Here is a 21,566-nt window from a genome sequence, read left to right on the forward strand (position 1 = left end):
GGTGGAAAGTCCTGTAAATATCAATTAAATCTAATTTGTCTATTGTATCATTTAAAGTTTGTGTTTCCTTGTTAATTTTCTGTTTAGTTGATCTATCCATATGTGTGAGTGGAGTATTAAAGTCTCCCACTATTATTGTGTTATTGTTAATTTCCCCTTTCATACTTGTTAGTATTTGCCTTATATATTGTGATGCTCCTATGTTGGGTGCATATATATTTATAATTGTTACATCTTCTTCTTGGATTGATCCTTTGATCATTGTGTAGTGTCCTTCTTTGTCCCTTTTCACAGCCTTTATTTTAAAGTCTATTTTATCTGAAATGAGTATTGCGACTCCTGCTTTCTTTTGGTCTCTGTTTGCATGAAATATGTTTTTCCATCCCTTCACTTTCAGTCTGTATGTGTCCCTAGTTTTGAGGTGGGTCTCTTGTAGACAGCATATATAGGGGTCTTGTTTTTGTATCCATTCAGCCAGTCTTTGTCTTTTGGTTGGGGCATTCAACCCATTTACATTTAAGGTAATTATTGATAAGTATGATCCCGTTGCCATTTAGTTTGTTGTTTTGAGTTCGTTTTGAAACATCCTTTCTGTGTTTCCTGTCTAGAGAAGATCCTTTAGCATTTGTTGGAGAGCTGGTTTGGTGGTGCTGAATTCCCTCAGCTCTTGCTTGTCTGTAAAGCTTTTGAATTCTCCTTCATATCTGAATGAGATCCTTGCTGGGTACAGTAATCTGGGTTGTAGATTATTCTCTTTCATTACTTTAAGTATGTCCTGTCATTCCCTTCTAGCCTGAAGGGTTTCTATTGAAAGATCAGCTGTTATCCTTATGGGGATCCCCTTGTGTGTTATTTGTTGTTTTTCCCTTGCTGCTTTTAGTATTTGTTCTTTGTGTTTGATCTTTGTTAATTTGATTAATATGTGTCTTGGGGTGTTTCGCCTTGGGTTTATCCTGTTTGGGACTCCCTGGGTTTCTTGGACTTCTGTGACTATTTCCTTCCTCATTTTAGGGAAATTTTCAACTATTATCTCCTCGAGTATTTTTTCATGGCCTTTCCTTTTATCTTCTTCTTCTGGGACTCCTATGATTCAAATGTTGGGGCGTTTCATATTGTCCCAGAGGTCCCTGAGATTTTCCTCATTTCTTTTGATTCTTTTTTCTTTTTTCCTTTTTTTATTTTTTTTATTTTTTTAATAAATTTATTTATTTTAGTTGAGGGCTAATTACTTTACAATATTGTAATAGTTTTTGCCATACATTGAGATGAATCAGCCATGGGTTTACATGTGTTCCCCTTCCTGGACCCCCCACCCACCCCCCTCCCCATCCCATCCCTCTGGGTCATCCCATTGCCCCGGCCCTGAGCCCTTGTCTCATGCATCGAACATGGAATGGTGTTCTGTTTCACATATGATAATATACATGTTTCAATGCTATTCTCCCAGAACGTCCCACCCTCACCTTCTCCCTCAGAGTCCATAAAATTGTTCTATGCACCTGTGTCTCTTATTCTGTCTCACATATAGGGTTATCGTTACCATCTTTCAAATTCCATATATATGCATTAGTATACTGTATTGTTGTTTTTCTTTCTGGCTTACTTCACTCTGTATAATGGGCTCCAGTTTCATCTTTTTTCCTCTCTGCTTCGTTTATTTTCATCATTCTATCTTCTACCTCACTTATCCTATCTTCTGCCTCCGTTATTCTACTGTTGGTTCCCTCCAGAGTGTCTTTTATCTCCTTTATTTCATTATTCATTATATATTGACTCCTTTTTATTTCTTCTAGGTCCTTGATAAACATTTCTTGCATCTTCTCAATACTTGTCTCCAGGCTATTTATTTGTAACTCCATTTTGCTTTCAAGATTTTGGATCATTTTTATTATCATTATTCTAAATTCTTTTTCAGATAGATTCCCTATCTCCTCCTCTTTTGTTTGGTTTGGTGGGCATTTCTCATTTTCCTTTATTTGCTGAGTATTTCTCTGTCTTTTCATCTTGTTTAGATTGCTGTGTTAGGCGTGGCCTTTCTGTATTCTGGTAGTTTGAGGTTCCTCTTTATTGTGGAGGTTCCTCACTATGGATGGGGTTGGACAGGTGGCTATCAAGGCTTCCTGGTTGGGGGAGCTTGTGTCGGTGTTCTGGTGAGTGGAGCTGGATTTCTTTTCTCTAGAGTGCAATGGAGTGTCCAGTATTCAGTTTTGAGATGTCTATGGATTTGATGTGCCTCTGGGCAGCCTGGATATTGATGCTCAGGGCTATGTTCCTGCATTGCTGGAGAATTTGCGTGGTACGTCTTGCTCTGGAACTTACTGGCTCCTGGGTGGAGCTTGGTTTCAGTGTATATGTGGAGGCTATTGGATGATCTCTTATTAATTAATGTTTCCCCTGGCTTTCAGTCTTATCCTTGCAGTAGCCTCAAGACTTCTCCATCCATGCAGCATCAATAATAAAACTTTTAGGTTAATGGTGAAAAGATTCTCCACAGTGTGGGACACCCAGAAAGGTTCACTGAGTTACATGGAGAGGTGAAGTGGGGGATGGGGGTGGTTTGAGGTGACCAGGAGGGGAAGAGGGGGACTCAAACGTGGAGAGAGCAGTCTAGCCAGTAAGCACTTCCCTCTGTGCTCTCCACAGTCTGGAAGCCTCAGAGTGGTTCACAGAGATACATAGAGAGCGGGGAGGAAGGTAATAGAGGTGAGCATGAGTAGAAAGGGAGGAATCAAGAGGGGAGAGAGAGATCTGGGCAGTATTCTGTTCCCGAAGTGTTCTCCGGTACCCAGAACACCCTCAGAGACACACAGAATTGGGTTGAGAAGAGAAGGAGGAGGGTGGGAGATAGAGGGTCCCTGGGGGAGAAGAAAGAGCGTCAATAGGAGGAGAGAGTTATCAAGCCAGTAATCACACTCCTGAGTAAAAATGAGTCCTAAAGATTGGGTTCTTAAATGTACAAAATTGATATCAAATATGTAAAACAAAGATTAAAAATCTAGAGTAGAGGTTAGACTCTTATAAAACATACAATATAAAAAAAGAAAAAAGGAAACAGTGTAACAAGAAAAAAACAGTAAAGCAGTAAAAAAAGAAACAGGAAAAAAAGTAAAACGGAAAAAAAAACATTAAAAAAAAGAAAACAAAAAGTATAAGATATATGTATGCAGTTTGCTTTAAAAATAGGTTTTTTTTTTTTTTGCAAGGTAATAGTGGGATATGAAAATGAAAGTTAAAGATGTAATAGAGGACTTAAAGAAAAAAGAAAGAAAAAATTAAAAAAAAATTGATAATAGTAAAAATATATATCCCGGACTTTCTCTGGAGCTGTTGTGAGCAGTGTGGGGTCTGTTCAGTTTCAGATAGATCCTTGTTCCTGCTTATACTTTTCAAGCTCTATAGGCCCCTTTCAATGCAGTCGGTGTTAACTACAGGGATTTTAATCTGTTGGCCTGTCACTCCCAACGCACTTCCCTCTGTTTATTTGGCTTCTGTTTGGAGGCCTCTTCAGTATCTAATTTCCGCCCTGCCACAAAGGGGCGGAGGTGGTCTCTTTAGGTTCGCTTGTCGTGCTGTGGGGAGGGAGGAACACTGCAAACCTATATCACTGGCGTGTGTGTGGTGAGCTCACAGTGTCTTGGCCGCACTGGGTTCGCCCCCGCTCACGGCATGTGTGCTTTCCCCGTCTACCCTGCCCAGGCTTCAGGTTACTCGGCGGGGGAGTGGACCCTGAGATGCGTGCACTTCCCAGGTCTAAGCCGCTCAGGTTCGGGTTCCCGGTTACTCCACAAAGGCGCAGACTCGGTTGCGCCTGCGGTTTGTGCCGTTCCCGGTCGGAGCAGCTCAGGCAGCCAGGAGTTTGGCGAACGCACTCTCCCCTGTTGGGGCGGTGCGGCTTATCACCTCCCTGGTCCCCGCTTCGGTTTACGGGCGCGCTCGGCTCCGGTGTGCTTTGTGTGGGTTCTGGGGAGCTGGGCTCTGGCTGCGACCCTCCCGGCGGCTGTCGACCCTCCGGGATCTCAGGCAGTCTTTGCTTAGAAACTGGGAGACTGTTTGCAGATTGGTAGGGGGTGCCCTCTTTGGGGCCGAGTTTGCCCCTTTCCGGCTCTGGCTGGCCCCGCCTGCCCGCTGTGTCCCGAGGGGGATGGGACGGTCCGCAGCTGGCTAGCTCTCCTCTGGTATTGCTCAGTCCTTTGTTCTGTGAGCGGGCCGGCAGTGCCTTAGATTTGGGCTTTTCGCGGGATAGTTCTCTCTCTCTGGCTGTCCCACAGTTTAGGTTGCTATCTCAGGTTAGCTCCCTCAGATTGCCCTCGGGGCGTTCGGGCCCAGTCCTTATCCTAAGCAGTGCCGCCCGCTCCTCTCCGTTCAGCCCCCACTTGCTGGTGGCGGATGTGAGCATCTGGGGTTCTTTGCTGGGAGTTGCCTTTAGGCGCGTAATCTGTGGGTTTTATTTATTTTTTCTCCCAGTTATGTTGCCCTCTGAGATTCGAAATCTTCCCCCAAACCCGCCGGTGAGAGGGTTTCCTGGTGCTTGGAAATTTCTCCTCTTTTACGACTCCCTCCCCGGGACGGGTCTCCATCCCTAACTCTTTTGTCTCTCTTTTTATCTTTTATAATATCTCCCTCCTCCTTTTGAAGATAATGCACTGTCTTTGTGGATGCCTGACGTCCTCTGCCAGTGTTCAGAAGTAGTTTTATGAAGTTTGCTCAGCCTTCAGATGTTCTTTCGATAAATTTGTGGAGGAGAGAGTGGTCTCCCTGTCCTATTCCTCCGCCATCTTAGCCCCGCCCTCTCGAGATACATTTTTAACAGTTTGGATAAATGTGAGTATATGCAGATCATGAAAAAATTTTGGATTTTTCTTTTACATATAGTATGTAAATATTCAGTAGATTCAGTTCAGTTCAGTCACTCAGTCATGTCCGACTCTTTACGATCCCATGGACTGCAGCACGCCAGGCCTCCCTGACCGTCACCACCTCCCAGAGTTTACCCAAACTCACGTCCATTGAGTCAGTGTTGCCATCCAACCATCTCATCCTCTGTTGTCCCCTTCTCCTCCTGCCTTCAGTCTTTCCCAGCATCAGGGTCTTTTCAAATAAGTCAGTTCTCATCAGGTGGCCAAAGTGTTGGAGTTTCAGCTTCAACATCAGTCCTTCCAATGAACACTCAGGACTGATCTCTTTAAGGATGGACTGGTTGGATCTCCTTGCAGTCCAAGGGATTCTCAAGAGTCTTCTCCAACACCACATTTCAAAAGCATCAATTCTTCAGTGTTCAGCTTTCTGTATAGTCCAACTCTCACATCCATACATGACTACTAGAAAAACCATAGCCCTGACTTAGACGGACCTTTGTTCTCAAAGTAATGTCTCTGCTTTTTAATATGCTATCTAGGTTGGTCATAACTTTCCTTCCAAGGAGTAAGCGTCTTTTAATTTCATGGCTGCAGTCACCATCTGCAGTGATTTTGGAGCCTAAAAAAATAAAGTCAGCCACTGTTTCCACTGTTTCCCCATCTATTTGCCATGAAGTGATGGGACTGGATGCCATGATCTTAGTTTTCTGAACGTTGAGCTTTAAGCCAACTTTTTCACTCTCCTCTTTCACTTTCATCAAGAGGCTCTTCAGTTCTTCTTCACTTTCTGCCATAAGGATGATGTCATCTGCATATCTGAGATTACTGATATTTCTCCTGGCATCTTGATTCCAGTTTGTGCTTCATCCAGCCCAGCGTTTCTCATGATGCACTCTGCTGCTGCTGCTAAGTCCCTTCAGTCGTGTCCGAATCTGTGCAACCCCATAGACGGCAGCCCACCAGTCTCTGCCGTCCCTGGGATTCTCCAGGCAAGAACACTGGAGTAGGTTGCCATTTCCTTCTCCAATGCATGAAAATTAAAAGTGAAAGCAAGGATGCTCAATCGTGTCCGACTCTTACTGACCCCATGGACTGCAGCCTACCAGGCTCCTCCATCCTTGGGATTTTCCAGGCAAGAGTACTGGAGTGGGTTGCCATTGCCTTCTCTGGATGTACTCTGCATATAAGTTAAATAAGCAGGGTGACAATATACAGCTTTGACGTACTCCTTTTCCTATTTGTAACCAGTCTGTTGTTCTAACTATTCTAACTGTTGCTTCTTGACCTGCAAACAGATTTCTCAAGAGGTAGGTCAGGTTGCCTGGTATTCCCATCTCTTTCAGAATTTTCCACAGTTTATTGTGATCCACACAATCAAAGGCTTTGGCATAGTCAATAAAGCAGAAATAGATGTTTTCTGGAACTTTCTTGCTTTTTGATGATCCATCAGATGTTGGCAATTTGATCTCTGGTTCCTCTGCCTTTTCTAAAACCAGCTTGAAAATCTGGAAGTTCATGGTTCACACATTGCTGAAGCCTGGCTTGGAGAATTTTGAGCATTACTTTACTAGCGTGTGAGATGAGTGCAATTGTGCAGCAGTTTAAGCATTCTTTGGCATTGCCTTTCTTTGGAATTGGAATGAAAACTGACCTTTTCCAGTCCTGTGGCCACTGCTGAGTTTTCCAGATTTGCTGGCATATCGAGTGCAGCACTTTCATTGCATCATCTTTCAGGATTTGAAATAGCTCACCTGGAATTCCATCACCTCCACTAGCTTTGTTCGTAGTGATGCTTTCTAAGGCCCACTTGACTTCACATTCCAGGATGTCTGGCTCCAGGTGAGTGATCACATCATTGTGATTATCTGAGTTTTGTAGATCTTTTTTGTATAGTTCTTCTGTGTATTCTTGCCACCTCTCCTTAATATCTTCTGCTTCTGTTAGGTCCATACCATTTCTTTCCTTTATTGAGCCCATCTTTGCATGAAATGTTCCCTTGGTATCTCTAATTTTCTTGAAGAGATCTCTAGTCTCTCCCATTCTATTATTTTCCTCTATTTCTTTGCACTGATCAGTGATGAAGGGTTTCTTATCTCTCCTTGCTATTCTTTGGAACTCTGCATTCAAATGGGTCTGTCTTTCCTTTTCTCCTTTGCTTTTCACTTCTCTTTTTTTCACAGCTATTAGTGAGGCCTCCTCAGATAGCCATTTTGCTTTTTTACATTTCTTTTAATTCAGTAGATTATCCTATTGCTTATGCTAAATTTTATCCATGGTAATTTATAACCACTGATCTTAAAAAGACTCTATAATATATTGTCTTCACTGATATTTTAAAACATAGATACTGCAATTAAAGAGGACAGTAGTCAGTGGTTATTTGTTACACACAGAAGCAAATGTGAAATGGAAACCTTTCAACAGAATGCACATAGATTTCAGTCACTTTCTAACAAAATGTTGCTTTCTTGATTCAAAACTAACCTTTGTATATCCTTTAGCTATTCACCAGCTGGTCAGTCGGTGCTAGAAGCTGAATATTTTTGTCTCCCCAAATTCACATATTAAATCCTAACTATGACAGTCAGCTAGTTCAGTTACCTAGTTAAACAGCCCACTGTTTTTAGCCATGCTTTTGCAAACAGTCTTTGAAATGAAAATGTTGGTCTCAAGTCTTGATTTCTGATAGCTTGCTTAAAATAGTGATTACAGCTAACTGGAAGGCAGCCATTAAGTGTAGCATTGCTTTTATACTCTCAGCTGGCTTCAGAGAGGTATACTGGAAAGAACACTGGAGGGGAATTGCAGTAAGGCTGACATCCAGGTTTCGTAGAGAAATTGCCCTCCTCAGCACCAGATTGTCTTGGTAGGTTTTGACTGTCCCCATGGCTTTTTACCGCCTCCACAAGTGACCCAAGCAGAAACAATTGTAGTCACATCTAGGATTTGATGCAATGTTTACAAGAGGCTTTCTCTGTCTTCTGTGTTGCAAGTCACTGGCTAGAAGTAGACTAGATTTGGGACTCTTGGAGACCATCTTTCCCGATATGGGAAGAGAGATTGTCTGAGAAAGAAGCTAGCCCACAGAGGAATTCGGGACCAAAAGAAGGAAGACAGAACTGTTTCTGTTTAAATCCCAGAGCCTGCTTTACCTGAGTCAGTAATTTCTCTTTGTTACTTGCTACTGGAAAATTCCTGTTACAGAAACCCAGGGAGAAACTGTTTTTGTAATGTATCCTCATGTCTCTGATGGATCATGGTAACTGTGGCAAGTCTCTTTCTCAACTGTTGCTTTTAATCTTGAGTTATTCCCAGTCTGAAAAACTCCCTGAGTATACTATATTTTTATATTGTGTGAATAAATCAGTGAAGTGGAAACCCATTCTTTCCACTCTTTTAAAGTGAGACTTTCCAGCTGCATGCTGTTCTTTCACAGGCAACTGTTCTTTTTTGTAATCTCTAATTTGAGTATAACAGTGTCACATTTTATAAAATTTCCGTGGCAGGGGTATTTCAGCTGGTGTGTTGCCTTAGAATCATCTGTAGTTACAGTATTGACAAGACTGATGGACAGATAGCTTCTTACAAAGGGTCTGAAAACCCACCTTTGTGAATACATTTTCTAAAGTAACTGAAATAACATTATCTAGATTCATGGTGAGGAAGAACTTCTTCTTTTTAATATTAAAAAAAATTTTAAGACTATAATAAATGATAAAATGCACTGAGGTATGATGTGGATAAATAGATATTCACTGCTATCAGCATGTAATTATAAAGAGTATTTTGGAAATTAAAAGCTTTATAATTTTTATATTATTTACCAAAACATTCCACATCTATAAATGTATTATAAGGAAATAAAGATAGATATGCATGATGTTTTATTTATAAGTATCTTCATCTCACTGTTGTTTATAATAGGGAATATTTGAAACCACCCGAATGTCAAATATTAAGAATTGGTGAAATATAGTACATTTACTCTTACAGTGAACTACTGTGGAGAAGTTAATTCTGTAAATGAATAATTGATAATAAAGAGAAGTATTTGTGATTCATTAATAACCAAAGTAACCAAATTTACAAATATGTATTCTAGAATGTGATATAAAAATATATCTAATTTCACATATGTTAACATATGACTATCTATTCCTTAATCTATATAAATAAGTATATATGTATGTATATATATATATATGTGAAAATATATATGGAAGGATATACACTAAAATGAAAAGAGTAATTATCTTTAGACGGTGAGATGAAAGGATTGTTTCCATTACTTTTACTCTTATTCTATGATTTTTCTACATTAAGCATATGTTGCCTTTCTAGTAAGAAAAATATATATAAGGGTCTTTCTAAAGGATCATCACGTTTGAAAATGTTGAAAGACACAGCTCAAGGATATCCATGAACAGGTCACTTCTTGAGTTAATAAATAGCAAATGTGGTTCTGGAGCACATGGTAGATTATAAACCATCTCTTAGATTGACAACATAAATTCTTCAAAGAGGATATGCCAAAGAAAATATCTAAAGTGAAGTTCCATATTTAAGTGTCTATGAGGCCCTAAAATAACCTGGCATTCTTAAAAGAGATCAAATAACAGATTGTGCTAGAATGGTTTCTTGCCAGCACAAATCTGAAATTGTATTGAGTGTTATGTATCTCTTGCCTTTCTGTGCTCTGTTCTGTATCCCAGAGAACAATATTTCCCAGACTCCTTTGCTGTTTGCATTCCTGAATAAGTTTGACCAAAGGAAGGTACTGGCCAAACATCTGAGGGCAGGAAAAGGAGACAAGCCTTCCTCCTCTTTCTCTCTTCTCTTTTTCTGTATATTTATATCTATATTTCTCTAGCTGAGTTTGTACTGTATCTCATCTGTGACTCACTTCCCCCAGAAGGCCTTGCCTCCCTGGTTCAACTCCCACCAAGGATACTGACAAATGCCATCTTCTTCCAGCAACTCAGCTTCACTACTCCCTCCCTTTGACTTTTTGGAGGAGAAACATCTTCCTGTACATGCTAATCTATAGGTTGCCTCATAATTTCCCTGGTGATTTCTCATCTCTTCCATAAACATTGTACCTATTACCTATATTAAATTTCCTCTATTTGAAATATATTAGTTTCCGTTTCCTAACTCAGCCCTGTCTAGGTACCTACCTCAAAGAAAACACAAATCTTTCAAAGACATTAACTGATAAAACAATGAAAAATTGTGAATGACCACCAATTTAAATTTGTCCTCCTTACATTAACTTCTTAAAAACTTTACTGTCTAGTAGAGGAAGACAGAAAACAAATTAAAGAAAAAACACTAATATGAAAACTTCTGTTTGTGATATAATACTATGGACCAAATTAAACTGTTTTCTATAATATATAATTACTCATGGTCTGCTGAGAAAGTTATTTTATATCAAATAGTAAGAAAGTCTCTCTGAGAAATATGAGGTTTGAATTTAGACTTGAAAAGCTAAAAAGATCCATTCTTGTGAACAACTGTAGTAAGAATGTTCTAGGCAGAAGAAATAAGCTAAGGGAAAAGCTCAAAAGTAGAAGTTATTTGAAGGCCACTGTAGTGGAACAAAATAAGCAAGAGAAAGAGAGAAATGATCAGAGATAGGTAGGAACCAGCTCCTTCAGGGCCTTGCAGGAATGGTAAGGAGATTAGATTTTATTCTAAGAATCATGGAAAGTCATTGGAGAGTCTTAGTCAGCTTGAACTACTATAACAAATTACCATGAAGTGGGTGGATCAAACAACAGAAGTTTCCTTCTCACAGCTCTGGAAGCTTAGAAGTTCAAGATCAAGGTATGGGCCAATTTGGTTCCTCTTGTGGACCCGCTTTCTGGTTTGTAGATAACTGGCTCTCACTGTGTGCTCAACCGGTGGATAGAAATCATCTTTTTTGGGTCTATTCTTAAAAGGACACTAATCTAATCCACAGGACCCCACGATCATGAGCTAATTACCTTCCAAAGACCCCCACCTCCCAAAATCAAAACATTGAGAATTTGGGCTTCAACTTACGAATCTGAGGGGATATATTCAGCCCATAGTCGAGAGTATTAAATTGAGGGATAATAACATCTTTGAAAATTTAGAAGATATGCTGTGTGGAAAAGGGACAGGACCTGGGAGTAAAAGGAGGAGATCAGAAGTGGACATGAAATAGGAAGGCAAGTTAGATGATTTCCAGGGGTCCCCAGCTTGATTTAAAGTGGAGTGTAAGAATAAACTGGAAAACAATTGCTACAAATAATGAACAAGCCTGAGCTCTTCATTGGCATATTAAGATTATCTTCTAAATAAAACACACTTTTATTTTATTAGTATATTAGTGAAGGGCATCATATAAAGTTAGTTTAATCAAAATGTTATACAGTTGATGAGATCAAGGTGAGATTCAATTATGATGTCGCTATTACTTTTTTAGGATAAAACGCCAAATAATTCACATCTATCCATCCTGCAAAGTAGAAAGCTGCATGATGAAAGAAAATGTTTTATAGAAACTAGAAAGCCTGATACTAAATGTATAATATTCAGGATAGTGAATGAATAATATTCAGAATAATAAGATGTCTATTCAGGCTTCAGTATCCTCTGATTCACAGGCTCATGATTTATGGAGGAATGCTAATACATACTTTATTTTCTAGGTCAGTTTCTTTCTTTGAATTACCTCCTACATATAAAATTAAAAGCACTCTTTAAAATGGTGCTGGTCATTTTCTGATATATATTGCCAAAAAAGACCTAAGTGAAACCAAATTAATTTCCCATGAGATTATTTAGTTTCAGTAGTTCAGCTCCTAGCTTCTGACTTGTCCTGATATTTAATGCTAGCTCAGGTGAATTATTTAATGTCTATGAAAGAGACAAAGTTTAGCACAGGACAAGAGAATTTCCCTACAAATAACTAATAGCCCTTTATTACTCCAGACTCATTTTTTAAAAACACAAAAAGGAAGTGAACTTTTGTAATTAATACTTTTCAAAATGCTCTTTGTAATTTGTAGAAGAGTTTCTTTGTTCAAGGGGGAAAAATGAATCATTACCTAAAACTTCTTTCAGTGATAACAGACGAGTTAATATATTTCAAAGGGCTTTCCAGAAGCTTACTGTTCATATATCAGAACAGTTAGCCTACCAGGTTGAAGTGGTTTTTATTTTAACATTGAGTTTTAGGCAGTCCAGTGGTTAAAGTGAAACTTCACCTTCCAGTACAGGTGTATGGGTTCAATCCCTGGTTGACGAGCTAAGATTTCACATTCCTCATCACCAAGTAACCAAAAAACATAAACAACAGAAACAATATTGTACTGACTTTGATAAAGACTTTAAAAATTGTCCACATCAAAAAAAAAATCTTAAAAAAATAAAGTTGAGTTTTAGAGCTAAATGATTTCTGCTAAAATGTATGGAATTCAACATGTAAATCTTCTGTTCAGGAAGCCATTATTGCCATGGCCTTATGCTTGTGAATTTTGCTTTGTTTTGTTTTAATGTGATATTTAGAAAAATAGTAAGAGCAGTGAAAAAAAACTGATAATAATTGCAGACGGTTACTGTATGCTATACACTGAAGTCCTTTACACTGATCTAATCCTCAACCATCCAGTAAGGAACATAATGACATTATCTACACTTTACCAGTTGAGTAAAATGAGATAGAAAAATCTTCAGGAATTTGTTCAAGGTCACAGTGCTATTTAAGAGATGGCAGGCCATGATGTTCCCATACCCACTGGCTCCAGCCTATGCTTTTAATTAGTATGCTTTACTGCCTCCCAGATCTAGATGGGTTTTTACGACATATTTTATTTTCCATACTTTATTGCTCAAAAGCATCTTTTATTCTCTCCAATAATTATTGAAATATGGTCTTTAAAAGATACTTTACCTGTTTTATATTCTGCATATTATGGTTTTCAATATAAATTTGATTTGAATTACTAATGTAATGTGACAAAGGTAAAAGAGGAGTGTGAAAAAGCTGGCTTAAAACTCAATAATTCTAAAGATGAATATCATGGCATCTGATCCCATCACTTCATGGCAAACAGATGGGGAAAAAGTGAAAACAGTGACAGATTTTATTTTCTTGGGCTCCAAAATCACTGTGGATGGTGACTGCAGCCATGAAATTAAAAGACACTTGCTCCTTGGAAAAAAAGCTATGACCAACCTAGACAGCATATTAAAAAGCAGAGACGTCACTTTGCCATAAAAGGTCCATATAGTTAAACTATGGTTTTCCCAGGAGTCATGTACAAATGTGAGAGTTGGACCATAAAGAAGGCTGAGCACCAAAGAGTTGATGCTTTCGAACTGTGGTGCTGGAGAAGACTCTTGAGAGTCCCTTGGACAACAAAGAGGTCAAACCAGTCTATACTAAAGGAAATCAACCCTGAATATTCATTGGAAGGACTAATGCAGAAACTGAAGCTCCAGTACTTTGGCCACCTGATGTGAAGAGCCAGCCAACTCATTTGAAAAGACCCTCATGCTGGGAAAGATTGAGGGCAAGAGGAGAAGGGGGCGATAGAGGATGAGACCTTTGGATGGCATCACTGACTCAATGGACATGAGTTTAAGCAAACTCCGGGAAATAGTGAAGGACACGGAAGCCTGGTGTACCACAGTTCATGGGGTCACAAAGAGTGAACAACAACAACCAATGTAACAGAAAAAAAAAAAAAGCCTCCAAATTGGTGTAAACTGTTATTTAAATCATCCTCCTAAACATGGCACCCTAAATGTATAGTGTGTGTTTGGTGTCGGGGCGGTCGGGGGGGGGGTGCTATCAGTATTCCTTTTTTCTATAATTGCCCCTGTGAGATAACATTTAATCCTTTTGTTCTGCTGCTTTTGATGGTTAACTTTTGAATGAGCTGTTCAAGAACAAGAGCCACCGAGACTACATCCTTTTTGTCAAACTTTTCAAAGCCCTTTCTGGTCAGTTTCAGAGTCCTCTTGCGTTTGTTATCTGATCTATATCTGTCCTGTTAGAAGAATTGGCCCTTTCAGGGGCCCCTATCTCTCAGACAATGCAAGAGGAATTTCTTTATATTCCCTGTGTTGCTTCCAGACTTCCAAACTTCAGAATAAGACATTTAGGGAGTTTCCTGGAAGTCCAGTGGATAGGACTTTGTACTCTCACTGTCAAGGGCCCAGTTCAACCCCTGATAAGGGAACTAAGATCTTTCAAGCTATGTGGCCAAAAAAGAGTCTCACTTCAATTCAGCCTTGTTTCTTAAATGCAAAACAACCTTGGGCCCTCTAGGGGTGATGCACAATGAATCATTGAGGGCCAGGTATTTTGAGGTATTCTAGAAAAGACATCTGATACACCAATTGGCAACTACCCTTATCACCATATGTAATAATATGATCAGAAATAATTGAATAACGAATTAATAAAATATTGTATATAAACAGTTTCTAGTAATAAAAGAAAATGTATTTTAGATTTAAGTAAGTAAGTAAGTAAAGTCACTCAGTCATGTCTGACTTTTTGTGACCCCATGGACAGTAGCCAACCAGGCTCCTCTGTCCATGGGATTTTCCAAGCAAGAGTACTGGAGTGGAGTACTGCCATTTCTTTCTCCAGGGCATCTTCCCAACCCAAGGATTGTACCCGAGTCTCCAGCATTGCAGGCAGACACTTTACCATCTGAGCAACCAGGGAAGCCCATTTTAGATTTATATTCACACACAAATCAGGACACTAGATTACCACTTAGTTCAATGAAGTCATAACTTACAAATTGATAACCTGCATTAATGACTTGCCCCAAGTCTCTGATTATTACCGTGCAATGTCACCACAGAGACAAGGACCTGGCTCATTTCTTAATTATCACTAGTACTATAGAAATTCTTCCAGTGATATGTTGAGTAAAAGGAGAAATGATAAAAATGTTAAGTTTCAGGAAGGAAAAAGTATATTCAAAAAATTTAATATGTACTTATATTTATAGAATTGTGCATTCAAAATTAAATAGGGTCTAGTTTGTATGGCACATGCTTAAGGCAATTTACACATCAGATTTTCTGTTTAGTCCTGTTTTTTATTATTAATGCTTAATTTTAAAATGCATTTTTATGACATTATGTTATTATGAAAGTTGTTGAGAGGCATTATCAGTATTTGGTCTATAATTTTATTCTTTTTTTTTTTGGGGGGGGTGTTAGAAATATTCTTTATTTTGCTCACTGCTGTAATGGCATATAGTTAACTATTGATTTGGGTTTCACAGTGGTAAAATATACATGTAATGGAATGCCTAACCTTAAGCATATAACTTGATGAATCTTGATAAATGTGTATCCATGTAACTACCACACCAGTCAAGATATTGAGCATTTCTATCACTCCAGAAAGTTACCATATACCCTCCCAGGTAACTACTGTTCTTATTTCTATCACCATAAATTTTTCTCCTCTATAACTTTATATAATAAAGAGAATAATTCAGTATGTTATTTTGTGTCTGGCTCCTTTCACTCAACATGATCTTTGGGGGGATTTGCTCTTATTGCTGGATGTATCAGTAGTCCATTCTTTTTACTTGCTGAGCAGTATTCTTTTATCTGAATTATACCATAATTTATCCTGGATGGATATTTGGGTTCTTTCCATCTTGTGACCAGGATAAAGTTGTTGTGAACATTCTTTTGCATGCCCTTTTGTAGCCATACATTTTCATTTCTTCTGGAGAAATACCTAGAAGTGGAATTTCTGGGCCACAGCACAGATACATGATTAATTTTTCAAGAAACTGCCAATTTTTTTCCAAAATGATTGTGATTTTGTACTCTATCAGCAGTTTTCCCACATTCTCACCAACAGTTGTAGTTATCTTTTTAAAGTTAGCCATTATAATGAATATAAAACAGTATCTCACTGTAATTTTAATTAGCATTTTCTCAGAACATTAATGGTAATAAGCAATTTAATGTGCTTATTAGCTGTTTGTACACATTCCTTTGTGAACTACCTGCTCAAGTTTTTTGCCCATTTTATATTAGATCACTTGTCTATTGATTTGCAGGAGATTATTCTTTTTTTAAACAAATTTTAACTGTCCCAGACTAACAAGTTTGCTCTCATTCCTGTTACATGCTGAACTTCATAGTTCTTATATCTACAAGTGGTGGTACATGGCTTATCAAAGGCAGCTTTTGAGAATAACCTCGGAGAATGTTTAACAGAGGAAACGATATATGCAAATATCCCCAGGCATAAAAGGTAGGAAGTCTGTGTAGATGAGCAGACTTAGCAAATTTCTGCCCTCTAAACAGACTTATCAAACTCTAGGTAATACCCTCCATTTGAGCATTTCATACTATTTTAGCAAAAACGTAGTTAGTCATGTACTAAGGCAGTAATTCTCAACGTGTACACATACTGGTGTGTCAGTCATTTGTAAAATGGGACACAGGTAATACGCAAGAACAGTAGTTAAAATGAACCCAAGTATTTTTCAGTGTGATTTCTTCCCATTTTGAGTGTAACTTCAAGATTCTCCCTTTATCAGTGTCCTATATTTCTTCTAACAGGTCTTACTGAATAGAAGACAAGAAAGGTAAGGTTGTACCTGGTGTGCCAGGCATTTTGCTGAGCAGTTTGTGTGACACTGAGGATGCTGTGATGAGGAGTGTGTCCATAGGAGAGTGTGTCCAACAGAATGTTTCATCCATCACGTTGTGTAGTGAGAATCATGGGCTTATGTTAACAGCTTAGCAAAGGGGGGTGCACAGATCTTGATGGCAGAGATACTTCAACAGTGCAGGCAGAGGAAACAGTGCTGGAACGTGCTGTTATCTTTTATTGTATATAATAGGAAAATCAATCTCAGGATGGGGAAAACTTTGCTGTTAGTTTCTATTAAAGTATAAATTAGCAGGCTGAGAAGGCACTCCGTGAAATTCAAAGGTTGACACTCAGGAGAAGGAGCTAATCGAATATGACCTTCAAATTAGACTTTCCCTTTAGAATATAATAAAAGCAGGAAAAGAAAAGTGACCTCAAGTTGAAGAGTTATGCTGCTAAAAATTAAAATCAAGTCACAGTTTTAGGATAGAGACATGGGAATTTGCAAAAGAAGATATTTCTTACACCTGCCTAAAAGCAAGCTAGGTGCAAAGTCACCTTGAGAAAGAACCAAAAGTCAGCCCTGCTTTAAAGTCTGGGTCCCAAGCTGAATATTACTTCTTAAAAAGAGAAAAACACTTAATATATTCATAGTTAAAGCAACTTTTTTTTCCATTTTTATTTTTTGAAATCCATCAGTCTATTTTCCTGATAGATTTTGGCTTTAATGCTTTGTTTAGGAAGCCTTTTCCTGTCATAAATAGCAAAATATTCTCACTTATTTGTTATCACATAATTTTGATTTTCAGATCTAACTGATTAATACAGTAATAATTGATTTTGTGTATATGTGGTGAGAAGGTAGAAACTCATGCTTTTCTTTCCAGATAAGAAGCTGGTTATTCCAACACCATTTGATTCAATACTATGCCCTCCCTTTATTGATTAGACATGCTTTCATTATCATTGTTAAGTTTATGTATACCTTTGTAAATTTTCTATAGATGTGTAAGAGAATGATTGCTTCTTAGTTGAAACGAAGATAGATAGATACACAGAGATGATAGAAACACAGAGATAAATCATGATCCTCTACAACCTTACTGTTATTGACTTAATTTGACAATTTAGGAAAAAGACATTTTCCCTCCAGTGTTAAGTCTCAGTTTGGTTTTCTGTCTTTATTGGTCTCAGCTTCTACATTTCAAAGCCATGTGGTGGAATGCATGAAGATTCAAGACAGTTACATGTGCTGAAAGAATTATAATGTTTATCAATTTTAAATATCCCCCCTTTATACTTTCCTGAAATCTTATTTTGTTTGTTTATAATACAGGCATCCTTACCACTTTAAAAATAATTTCTTTAACATCTTACTCATTCCAACAATGGAAACAGTGAGAGACTTTATTTTGGGGGGGCTCCAAAATCACTGCAGATGGTGACTTCAGCCATGAAGTTAAAAGACAATTGCTCCTTGGAAGAAAAGCTTTGACAAACCTAGACAGCATATTAAAAAGCAGAGACATTACTTTGCCAACAAAGGTCCATCTAGTCAAAGCTATGGTTTTTCCAGTAGTCATGTATGGATGTGAGAGTTGGACTATAAAGAAAGCTGAGTGCCGAAGAATTGATGCTTTTGAACTGTGGTATTGGAGAAGACTCTTGAGAGTCCCTTGGACTGCAAGGAGATCCAACCAGTCCATCCTAAAGGAAATCAGTCCTGAATATTCATTGGAAAGACTGATGCTGAAGCTGAAACTCCAATACTTTGGTCACCGATGGGAAGAACTGACTCATTTGAAAAGACCCTGATGCTGGGAAAGACAGAAGGCAGGAGGAGAAAGGATGACAGAGGATGAGATGGTTGGATGGCATCACTGACTCAGTGGACATGAGTTTGAGCAAGCTCTGGGAGTTTGCGATGGACAGGGAGGCCTGGCGTGCTGCAGTTCATGGGGTCGCAAAGAGTTGGACACAACTGAGCAACTGAACTGAACATCAGTTATAAACAGCTTATAGCTGGATTATTTTTTTTTCTGTAATCTAAGATTTTATAAATCAGTGCAGTTCTTTCACATCTATACAAACCATTTTTTGTGTACGTTCTCTATTTGTCTTTTTGTATGTTTGTTTCATTATTTACCCTGTTAGCTCTGTCTTCATTTAGATTGATTGTACTTCCTTTACTTCTTCTTATTCCCTGTGTTTCTACATTCTAATTGCTATATTTTTCTGTAAAGTAGATACTAAATTTTTAGTAAATCTGTTTAAAATATTTATCCATTTTTGTTGAAAATTAATTGCGTACTTTAAACTACCTAACCTCAAATAAAAAAAGACCTTTGGCAAAATTTTATTGACCTAAACTAACCCTCTCAAACAGCTCTATGACTTACTAAGGTTAGATGCATGTAGTAAATGTCATCTACTTCCCTGGCAATTGTATTCTTTAAAATTCCTTAGACATCATAAGTATATAATTATCAATGATAATTATCAAAGACCATGATCTTTGCTCACTACTCTTTATTAATCCCTATTGTTGTTGTTCAGTCGCTCAGTCATGTCTGACTCTTTGTGACCCCATGGACTGCAACATACCAGGTTTCCCTGTCCTTCACTATCTCTCAGAGTTTGCTTGAAGTCATGTCCATTGAGTTGATAATCCACCCAACCATCTTTCCCTCTGTGGCCCCCTTTTCCTCCTACTCTCAACCTTAATCCCTGTGCAGTCCACTATATTGAATTCTTTTTGTTTAATGTGTTCATTAGTTTGCTCTGCTCATGGCCGCCATAACAAAATACTTTCTCCAGCAGTATATACCCAACCTGTGTGTCCTAGGTATGCAACTCTGCATCAGTAACTCCTAACATAATGACTGATCAGGCTTTTCATGGAATTCTTTGATGAATTATAAGCTGGTGACACATGCATAGATTCTTCTCTATGTTGTCCATCTCTTACTGTTATTCCAGAATTCTGCTGGGAACAGTCAATTTTGGGTTTTTTTTTCGCCTGTGGATGTTTGCAAATTCCTCAGTTTTGTTTATGTAATTTCAACCAACAGTTTCCATTTAGTTTAAAACTTCCAGAAAGAACTTACTACTTTTGTACATTGGTAGATGTGCTCCTAATTTTCCAGTATTTCTGTGGATGGAAACATTTTTGAGGTGTATAGATAAACGTATGTTTTCAGTTAGCCATCAGAACCAGAAACCATTTTTTCAAATACTTACAATCCTTCAGAATACACCAAAAAAGTAAATTCCTGTTTGTAGTTTTACAGTCTAAAACTTCCTTCATTTGGAGGGAAGATGCTTTGAAGGCATTTTGAAGGTAGTCTGTACAGTAATATTACTAATTGAGATTAAAAACAAAAAAACTTGGAGGTATCAGGCTAACATTGAACCCTACATACGTCATTCTGCTATTAAGAGGCACTTTAATTCTGATTACTCCTGAATATTCTGTCTCTTTCAAAGAATGTGAAGTTAATGTTGTAGTTCAATTCAGTTGCTCAGTTGTGTCCGACTCTTTGATACTCTATGGACGGCAGCACGCCAGACTTCCCTGTCCATCACCAACTCCCGGAGCTTACTCAAACTCATGTCCATCGAGTCGGTGATGTCATCCAACCATTTCATCCTCTGTTGTCCCCTTCTCCTCCTGCCTTCAATCTTTCCCAGCATCAGGGTCTTTTCAAATGAGTCAGTTCTTCACATCAGGTGGCCAAAGTATTGGAGTTTCAGCTCCAGCATCAGTCCTTCCAATGAATATTCAGGACTGATTTCCTTTAGGATGGACTGGTTGGATCTCCTTGCAGTCCAAGGGACTCTCAAGAGTCTTCTCCAATACCACAGTTCAAAAGCATCAATTCTTCGACACTCAGCTTTCTTTATAGTCCAACTCTCACATCCATACATGACCACTGGAAAAACCATAGCTTTGACTAGATGGACCTTTGTTGTCAAAGTAATGTCTCTGCTTTTTAATACACTGTCTAGGTTGGTCATAGCTTTTCTTCCAAGGAGCAATTGTCTTTTAACTTCATGGCTGCAGTCACCATCTGCAGTGATTTTGGAGCCCCCCAAAATAAAGTCTCTCACTGTTTCCCCATCTATTTGCCATGAAGTGATTGGGCCAGATGCCATGATCTTAGTTTTCTGAATGTTGAGTTTTAAGTCAGCTTTTTCACTCTCCTCTTTCACTTTCATCAAGAGGCTCTTTAGTTCTTCTTTGTTTTCTGCCATAAGGGTGGTGTCATCTGCATATCTGAGGTTATTGATATTTCTCCCAGCAATCCTGATTCCTGCTTGTGCTTCATCCAGTCCAACATATCTCATGATGTACTCTGTATATAAGTTAAATAAGCAGAGTGACAATATACAGCCTTGATGTATTCCTTTCCTGGTTTGGAACCAGTCTGTTGTTCCATGGTTTTTCGTTTTGTTTTTTTTTAAGTAGTGAAAAATTCTGGTTGCATGCCTCCTCCAGCTTTTTAGAGACTTGAAATAGTTACACTTTGGGGCCATATCTAAGTTGGTACACAGAAATCAATATGACAAAACTAAACAAAGTTTTGATTAATCAAAGAAAATATAATATCCATAGGCAACCATGCTTTTATATATATAGAAAGTATTGTTATTGGGTTGTCACATTGCCAGACTCCATTCTTTCACTGACAACCTGGATGTCTGTGTTCCTCTAATACCTAAACCACAAAGAGTTGATTTTTTTCTGTTTGTTTTCTTCCCTATTGTTAGGTGTATACTGTTGATGAATCTGGACTAAACATCCTCATGTGGTCAGTGATTGGCAATAAAAGAACTGGTTGGATGTATGGGCATGTTCCTCTCTCGAGTAACAGTCCATTTAAAGTGGCATTTGAAGCTGATTTGAGTGGAAAAGAGAACATCTTTATCGCCCTTGATGACATCACTTTTACCCCAGAATGTGTATTTGGAGGTAAGCAATTCCTTCTGAAAATGAGCTGTACAAAGATTGTTTTAGATACCTAAATATAAAAGAATTGGGGATTTCTGAAGAATTACATGTCTTTTCATGTCCAGTCTTACTCATACAT

The 21,566-nt window shown here is 38.4% G+C and overlaps 1 protein-coding gene across 3 annotated transcripts in view; it reads left to right on the forward strand.

Annotated features, from left to right (window-relative positions):
- Positions 1–21,566, forward strand: part of MALRD1 (MAM and LDL receptor class A domain containing 1) — a 764,811-nt gene that overhangs the window by 598,398 nt on the left and 144,847 nt on the right. For all 3 annotated transcript variants that reach the window (XM_081558804.1, XM_081558803.1, XM_081558805.1), the window contains one exon: positions 21,247–21,448. In XM_081558804.1, coding sequence (XP_081414930.1) covers positions 21,247–21,448 — 202 coding nt within the window. The remainder of the gene's footprint in view (positions 1–21,246; positions 21,449–21,566) is intronic.

Source organism: Giraffa tippelskirchi, chromosome 13 (assembly GCF_054371585.1).
Source record: "Giraffa tippelskirchi isolate mGirTip1 chromosome 13, T2T-mGirTip1v1.2.pri, whole genome shotgun sequence".
NCBI lineage: Eukaryota > Metazoa > Chordata > Mammalia > Artiodactyla > Giraffidae > Giraffa > Giraffa tippelskirchi.